Below are 9,310 nucleotides of genomic sequence, written 5' to 3' on the forward strand. Positions count from 1 at the left end.
ATTCTAGTCCTCTGTGGCTATGTCACTGACTCTGGGCCCAAGACTCCCCAGGTCTTGCCACACTGCTGGCCAAATAGGTCTCCACCCGGGTTCATAGGTGTCTGTTGAACGTTGTTGGGCAAAATAGATTTTTTTGATGGTACAAAAAAATACCCTGGTTTTAAAAGGTACCCTAACAAGATTAGGGGCATGGTGACTGACTCTGAAGGATAAATACTAGACTGCCATCCATAGGTCAGTGGTTCGAGCCCACCAGTCACTCCTTGGGAGAAAGACGAGGCTTTCTGCTCCTGCAAAGTTTTACAGCCTTGGAAACTGTATACAGGGTTGCTATTGAGTCATAACCAAGTCAACAGCACTAAACAACATCAACAAGACCAAGAAAAATGTATTACTGAGGAACTTGTCTGAAGCAGCCATTGATGACAGAGATACGTTTAAACACTTTATTTGGAATAAACTCATGCATGTATGAACTGGAACACTAGTAGCAATATTGTTTTACTTACCCTCATATGAATTAACAATTTAGTTCATTTTACAAAACAGCAAAGTCTGTAAATAGTCATCAATGTAAAATGACTTGTAAAGGAAGGAAATGTAATTAGAAAGTCATTCATAATTTATTAACTATCTCCTAAATTCACTCTGAAAATAAGAAAGCACTAGACTGTGAACCACAAGGTCAGCAGTTCAAACCCACCATTAGCTCCTTGGAAACCCTATACAGGGTCAGTATGAGTAGGAACAGACTCAAAGGGACTTAACAACAATAACAACCTCCATAATGCAAGCTCTTCCAACCAAGAACTCCCTAGGGCAGAACTTGTTAGATGCTACTAAATAGTACATAATAATCCACAGGCCAAAGTACAATTATCCTTTCAAGTAGGCAACTCATAAAAACAATCTAGATTTACTTTTTTAAAAAAAAATGATACTCATTAGTGTTTAGAGTGTGAAAGACTCATGTAAATGATTAAGAAATATTAAGTCATTTAATCCAAGTTACAAACCTGTTGAATTAGATACTATATTTATCCCTAGTTTACAGATGAGGAAATTGAAGCACAGAAGTTAGGCAGTTTCTTTATGGTGACAGAGCTACAAAGTGGTGGAGCTATGGAATCCATGCACTTAAGCATTATGCTAAGTTGCCTTCTATAGATACATAGTAATATTCATGTATGTCACATTCTATTATACAAATCTAGAACTTCTATTGGATTTAATATAAGAATAAAGGAAATCTGTAAACTTCCATCTCTTTATTACAATAAAGAATGTATTAAAGGATACATTATCCATCAGATGTATAATGTTTTCAGAGTTAATCTCTTAGGTTACTAATAGAAGTCAGGTTTTTGTTTGTTTGACATCAATGTTAATAATAACAACATTTCCTTTAAGATACTTCACAAAAGTAGAAAGATTCATTTGCAACTGAGGAAAACCAAAAACCTAACGACTCTCTTCCTACATTCAAGATATCATTTCCTTATATTCCTTACAATCAATTAATTTCTCTTCTTGTGAAAGGAAGAACAGGGCTGTATTAGGGTACTGGGGGCTTGAAATGCAAAGTGGCAGAACTGGGAACTGGTGGGTGTGGTAGAAGGGTAAAGGAAAGGGAGAAAGAAGACACTAAAGATAAATGCCTTCTACACATAAGAACCATAAAAATACTAAACTGAAATACTAATAGAAATCATAAAAAATTATTGTCAATTATGGGTGGAATTAGTTGTGATAATAAAAACCTCAAAGATATCCAACATGATAATAGAAAGAAGCCCTTCAGGGAATGTGTAAGGTGTAAAACAAGCAAACTTATAAACCAGAAGTTAAAGCATTACTTTAGTCACAGTTATAAGAATAAAAGCTCAATAAAAGAAGCATGGGATTATTAGTTAATAACATTTACTGAGGACCCTATGTGTGCTAAGTATCATGGAGATAGGTATGAAAGCTAGATACAAACAAAACAAAAGGCAAAATAAATGAAAATCCCTGCTCTCCAAGAGCTTACAATCTAACTGGTTATGTAAAAAAAAAAAAAAGCCTTTTGAAAACATTAAAAATAATTTAAAATAAATATAAAGAAAAGCAAAAGCAATGAAAAAATGATACAACTTCTGAAAAAAGAGTTGGATTAAATAAAAAAGTGAGTATGATTTATTCAATATTAGTAAAATGTGTTTGAGGTGTTCTCATTAATAACATCCTTACACAACGCTAGGCATTTATCAAACTATTTTCAATTCCCCTTAAATATTTTCCCCAAACTATAACGCATCATCAAAATAATGCCTAGGTAGAAGTGAGAGCCTCTAGTTTTCTTTTTTCTATTAACTACATAGTATTCAAGGACAACTATATTTTCTTCTTAGTTTTATCATGAACCTAAATAAAATTTTAGTTACTTCAAAAAGACCTAAGAAAAAAGTCATGACAAATTACATTGAAAAAACTTTCATGCATCATATTATGGAAATTGAATACACCATGTACTAAATTTATAATAAACTTTTACACAAAAGAGAAAAAGTTCCACAAATACTAATAAACAAGATAAGCAGGCAGAAAACAGGCCTAAAAGCTTGTAATAAAATAACATACTCTGATATACATGCATAGGTTGGGCTGCATGCACACAGATTCTGAACTTTCACTAAGTTAAAAGCTCAGAGGTAACATATGTTGAATCTGTGTATTAAACATAAAAGATAAATCTTCTCAAACTGACAAACATAAATTTAAAGTCTTTCAGTGAAACATTTTAAAACAGCCTTCCTATATATACTATGTCAGTGGTGAAATATTACTTATTGTAGAGGAAACTGTTCCCTCTGTGGCTTCCTTTAAAACAAAAAAAATTAAAACAAAAATATTTGTACCTAGAGTAATGAAATATTTTCAGACAAGGAAATGGAAAATATTTCTTGAAGTGTTTGCCTTGGGTAATATCTAGAGTAATTTTAAACACTTCAAATTATTTTTAAAATTCTGGGGATTTAGAGTTTTAAATTATAACTGTATTAATAATACCAAGAAGTTACTTAAAAAATGGAAATTATTTATAGATCTATAAATACCAGTATCATAAAATAGTTTTCAAAATACAACTGAAAACTGCTTAGAATCTCTTTGCATTAATTTCAAGGCTACTAATAAGTAAGGGAAAGTCTACACAAATTCAACCAAAAACTTAAGAGGTGGATTTCATGGTCACAGCATGGAGGCCAGGCCCACGCTCACCTTGGACGTCTTCCTCTCCACCATCACCATCTTCTTCCTCATTGTAAGCCAGCTCAGCCTGCTTGTCTGCCTCATACTCACCTACGTTACCATCATCCCCATTATAATCCGCCAGTTTAGAGCCATGCTGCGGATCAACAGGGGATTCATTCTCATCAAAGAATCGGCCTGTGAAGTAGGTAGAGGATTAATTCAAGAGTAAAGAGAGAAGAAAAGAAGGGACCTATACTGAAGGCAGATCAGAAAGTAGACAAATGAAACCTAGCAACTTTCAAGGTATTGGTTATTAAAAAAGCACATTTTGTGAAGGTTAGCCAACACAAATGTCGGAAAGAGTGAAGACTCTAAAAATAACTTTTACTTAAGAATTTCTCTTTTTTGTTAATTTCAGTCCTTGTGTTTTCTTAAAGAAAAGGGCACAAATTTTAGGACTGTTTTCCTAATTACCAATAACTTCTGATATAACTATCTGTCTAATTCAACATTTTATGAGAAGAAGGTAAGTATTTTGTTACTGGGCACAATATTGTTGTTGTTGTTGTTGTTATGTGCGGTGGAGTCGATTCTGACTCATAGTGACCCTGTACAGGGTTTCCGAGGCTGTAAATCTTTACGGGAGCAGAACGCCTCATGTTTCTCCCACGGAACAGCTGGTAGTTTCCAACTGCTGACCCTGAGGTTTGCAGCCCGATTACTACGCTACCAGAGCTATTTTAAATTTATAGTCATTTTTTGCATGAATAATTTTGATAACTTAAAAAAAAAAACACTTATTATGCAGACTAGTTTCTTTTTGGATACTAAGATAAACTAAAAACAAAATGAAAAGAATTTTGTATTTATGACATTATTAATAGCAACATAGAAAAACAATTTTCCAATTTCTACTTTTTTTCTAATCTAACACATCTAAGAGTTATCTCAAATTCATTCAGTAATAGTGATGCATACAGCCATGAATTTTCATGGAGGAATGACAGAGAGAGTAAGGTATCAGAATCCCTAAGGTCATGTGGTTTAAAAAAACATACCAAGCACTTCTGATTTATCTATTCCCATTTCCCAAACCAGATAAGAAAGTCACTAGTAGAGGAAGCTTAAGGAAGTTGACCTACACAAGGCAGCTGTATCATACATATTCGTATCAATTAGAAATCATGAAGAACAATAGACATACTACCCATTATAGAAAGGTATTCAACAATTTGATATTGAAAATAAAAATGTTAGGCACACTAAAATGTGACTCACAAAGACAAATAAGGCTGTATTTTGACATTAAATATAATTAGTATATAAAGAAATTTTATTTGAATCCTTAAAATAGAAATAATATTAACTTATTGATGAATAAGAATTTAAAACTAAAAATACAATAATCTATAACTTTTATTACTAAAATTTTACTTCCTGTTAAATTTTGTTTTTCCTAGTGTATGTGCAATAAAAAGCTGCATTTTAAATTCTTACCTTCCATCACATAACTACTTTTAGCCATAAACATTAACAGATAAAATCTTGATGTATTAAATTGCAATTTATACTGCAGTGGGACATTTATCAAGAAGAAAATTAACAACTTCCTTTGGAAAGAAAGGTTAAATACAAATGGAAAAAATTATGGAGGTATTAATCTGTAATTCTACAGATGGGACACACATCATCAAGTTAATGTAATTGCTATAATTGCTAGGTAAAGATAAGAGTCAATAAAAAAGTAATTAAAGAATAAACCACACATAGGTTTTTAAGACAGGGCAGAACAACAAAAGACTAGAAAAGCAATTGGGACCAATAAAAGAGTATGAAGTCCTCTTAAATCTGTTCTAGAATAAAGTTGGAGTGTGTAAAATAATAAATGAATGTATGAATGGGAAAGTTGATAAAATAAAGTTAGGGGGAAAAATGGCTATATGAGAGAAAAGAAAAAGAAAAGGCTAAGAGTAGAACTAGTTGCCATCAAGTCAGTTCTGAGAGGATAAGTTAATCGTGAGAAAGCAAGCCTGATGTCTTCTGGTAAATACAACATTAAACATCATGGCTCTTATTAGTATGTCTTTCTCTAATGATAAAATAAATGATGCCAATGTAAGCAGGAAATGGGAACGTTTATAGAAATATATATTCGCTTTTCCTTAATATGCAGTGTTTATTTATGGGCAAAACAGTACATTTAAACCATTTTTATGCAATGTGAAACTTCTGTTTTAAATTAATATAAACATGTTAATATGGAAGTTATCAGTGAATTCTTAAAACATTCCATTTCCTCTGAAAAAACTTTTAAAATCTCTATCAGAGCTATGAAAAAACTAAAAAAAATTAAAGCTTAAGTTTTATGAAATATGTTGCTGTATGTATCCAGTTGCTTCTGACTTACTATGACCCTGTATAAGGTTTCCAAGACAGCAGCTGGTGGGTTTAAGCTACCAAACTTGTGAGGAGCAGTCTAATGAAATATGGAAGATTAAAAATTTTAAAGCTAGCTTAATTTTTTTTAGGTTTTAACTAGTGATCTAATGGAACTCAGCCATAAAAATACTGTAATTACAGTGATACTCACAGATAAGAATAAAAGAGAAAAATGGATGACCACATAATCGCTATTTGTTAGTGATCTTTGCTAATATATATATACATGGGAGCACTGGTGGCGCTATAAGATAAGTGCTGGACTGCTAACCACAGGTCAACAGTTCAAACATACCAGTTGCTCCGAAGGAGAAAGATGAGATTTTCTGTTCCCATAAAGACATTTTGTTGTTAAGTGCCATCAAGTTAGTTCCAACTCATAGTGACCCTGCATAGGGTTTCCAAGAAACAGCTGGTGAGTTTGAACTGCTGATCTTGCGATTCAAACAGACCTTGTGTGGTCCAGTGCACTATCCTGCAGCTCCACACCAGGACTCCATTGCACCTATCAACAATAACAATGATCTATATATACAGAATTTTCAAGTTTGGAGAAAGAACTAAAACCTTCACTGTACCACCCCCTGCACTGAGAAACTCCTAGGTCCAAGGGAAGACTGAAGACAAGTCACAAGGGGATCTACAAGGAATGCCAGGATTACAGATGCTGAAAGAAGACAAGGACCTTTCCCTGTCCCCAGAGCCAACACACAGAGCCAGCACTCTCACTTTAGATTTCCAGATTCCTAAATTGTGAGAGTTACAATTTGTTTGTTAAAGCCACCAGCTTGTACTGTTTCTGTTACAAGCAGCACTAGATAACTAGACAACAGTTGTCCTGTTTTCTTTTAAACTCCCCAGGACCAGGGATCTAATCTACCTTGTGTACCACATATCTCCGCTGTCCAGAAGAGTACCATATTTATAAATAATAGCTCAGTAAACATCCGTGAAACAGGTGACTCAATGATATGATGTGATCTAATCACACCATCATTTTAGCAGCAGAATGAATTACAAGAGTTTCGGAAAACTTTAAATATAAAGTCTAATCAAGTGAAAAGCCAGGGTCTAAAATAGAGAGCTATATGAGGAAATGTAAGGAAGAGGATGAATCAAATACATTTAACAAAAACAAATGGAAAATATGGGATAATAGAGAGACAAGAGTCAAAGAATGATTCCAAAATCCTAGCATGGAAACTAAAAATAAACCCATCAGCTGCTCTGTGGAAACCCTATACCGGGTCGCTATGTGTCGGAACCAAGTCTACAGCACTTAACAGCAACATACCAAAAATGGAGTCTTGGTGCGGCAGTGTAAAATAAGCACTGGATCAAAAGGTCGGTTGAACAGCAAGGTCGGCTGCTCAAATTCACCAGCTACTCATTGGAAACCCTATACAAGGTTGCTATGAGACAGCACTTAACTAACTACAATACCAAAAATAGACAGCCCTGGTAGAACACGGCTAAAAGAGCTCAGCTGCTAACCAAAAAACTGGGGATTCCAATCCCCCATTGACTGTGGGATAAAGGTGTGACAGTTTGCTTCTGTAAAGATTCACAGCCTTGAAAACCTCATGGGGCAGTTTTACTCAATGTTGGCATAGACTTGGACTGCAGTGGGTTTGGATGTTGTTACAGCCCAAATTAAAAACACGGGAAGGTATGAGAAAGCAAGTAATCATTTTAGATACGTTGAATTTGGGGTTACCGTAAGATATCCAAATGAAAATGAACTTGGGATTTAAAAATTATCCAAATGAAAATGTTTTACACATGGAAATATGGCACAAGAATTTTGGTGCAAAGTTGGGATTAGACATGGAGATTTGAGAATCATAAAATATTTACAGAAAAAAAGCTGTAAATCAAAGGAGTGGCTATTCTCATGTTATGGTATAAATCTGTGGTGTTTCAGCAGGTGTTAAACACTAAATTTTACCTATGAAGCTTTTCACTTAAAAAGTTTTTTTCTTCAGTTCTGTCCCTCAGCAACCACGATGCTTAAGCTGTGCAAGTTAGGGAGATAATGTGGTACTTGTACCTTGTTGTGTGCTGTCAAGTTGGTTTTTGAAAGTGGCTGTGGGTTTGAACTGCTGATCTTGTGGTTAGCAGTCCAGTGCTTATCCTTCAGCACCACACCAGGGCTCCAAAATGTCCTTATAGCTAACTCTTTACAGAAATTGTAGCAAAATTCAATAATGCACTTAAATATTATTTTCACCCTGCTGATTAGCTGAAATAGATTAATCAAGGAGCCTGGGGGTGCAACAGTTACGTGCTCAAGTGCTAACCAAATGGTTGGCAGTTCAAACACACCCAGTGGCTCTGTGGGAGAATGACCTGATAATCTGTTCCTGTAAATATTGTTGTTGTTGTTGTTAGGTGCCATCAAGTCGGTACTGACCCACAGAGACACTATGCACAACAGAACGAAACACTGCCCAGTCCTAGGTTAACTTCACAACTGTTGCTACGCCTAGCCCACTGCTGCTGCCACTGTGCCAATCCATCTCATTGGGGGTGGGGGCAGGAGTCTTCCTCTTTTTCTCTGACCCTCCACTTTACCAAACATAATATCCTTCTCCAGTGACTGATCCCTCCTGATAATATGTCTGAAATATGAGATAGTTTGGCCATCCTGGCTATACTACTTCCAACACAGATTGGTTAGTTCTTTAGGCAATCCATGGTGCTTTTAATATTCTCCTTCAACACCATAACTCAAAAGCATCAATTCTTCTACAGTCTTCCTTATTCACTGTCCAGCTTTCACATGCATGTGAGGTTACTGAAAATACCATGGTTTGGGTCAAGCACACTTGAATCCTCAAACTCACATCTTTAGTCTTCAACACTTTAAAAAGGTCTGTGCAACAGATTCTATAGGGGAGTTCAACTCATTCACATGGGATCACTATATGTCAACAATCGATTTGATAGCACACAACAACAACAGCAGAGTAGATCAGCAATAAGATGACATCCTACCAACATTTTAAACATGAAAATACAAAGAACCAACACACACAGTAGCTTTTAAATCTCTACTATGTAACTCCATTTCTGGAATGAATGAAGCAATTTTTCAAACATCTTTCTTCCTTTAATTCATACCATACAGACTAAATGTATACATTCCACATCATCTAAAGTTTTAAGCTTTAAAACTCATTTCGATGTACTTTATACAAGTGTTGTTGTTAGGTGCCATCAAGTCGGTATCTACTCATAGTGACCTTAAGCACAACAGAGTGAAACACTGCCCAGTCCTGAGCCAGTCTCACAACCATTGCTATGCTTGAGCCCCTTGCTGCTACCACTGTGCCAATCCAACTCTTTGGGGGTCTTCTCTTTTTTCACTGACACTCCAATTTACCTAGCATGATGTCTTTTTTTCAGGGACTGGTGTCTCCTGATATGTCCAAAGTATGAGAGCCGAAGTCTGGTCAATGTGGCTTTTAAGAAGCACTCTGGATGTACGTTTTTTTTCTCTCTCTCTACCTTTCCCCATATACTCTTTTTTTTTTTTTAATTAAATGTTTTTATTTTGGATTGAGTGAAAGTTTACAGGGCACATCATCAGCTTCACATTCAACCATTCATATAGCTTGTTTCTTACACTGATTATTAT

General features: G+C 35.0%; 1 protein-coding gene across 2 annotated transcripts in view; it reads right to left on the bottom strand.

The window, feature by feature from the left end:
- The window catches only part of CASC4 (cancer susceptibility candidate 4), a 132,907-nt gene that overhangs the window by 7,626 nt on the left and 115,971 nt on the right, over nt 1-9,310 (bottom strand). The window contains exon 9 of one of the 2 annotated variants that reach the window (XM_006831703.1): nt 3,259-3,426. The exons of the other annotated variant lie outside the window; for it this stretch is intronic. Within the exon in view, the coding sequence (XP_006831766.1) occupies nt 3,259-3,426 (168 nt within the window). The remainder of the gene's footprint in view (nt 1-3,258; nt 3,427-9,310) is intronic. 2 annotated transcript variants of the gene reach the window in all.

The sequence above is a fragment of the Chrysochloris asiatica genome, unplaced genomic scaffold, assembly GCF_000296735.1.
Source record: "Chrysochloris asiatica unplaced genomic scaffold, ChrAsi1.0 scaffold00004, whole genome shotgun sequence".
NCBI classification, from domain to species: Eukaryota; Metazoa; Chordata; class Mammalia; order Afrosoricida; family Chrysochloridae; genus Chrysochloris; species Chrysochloris asiatica.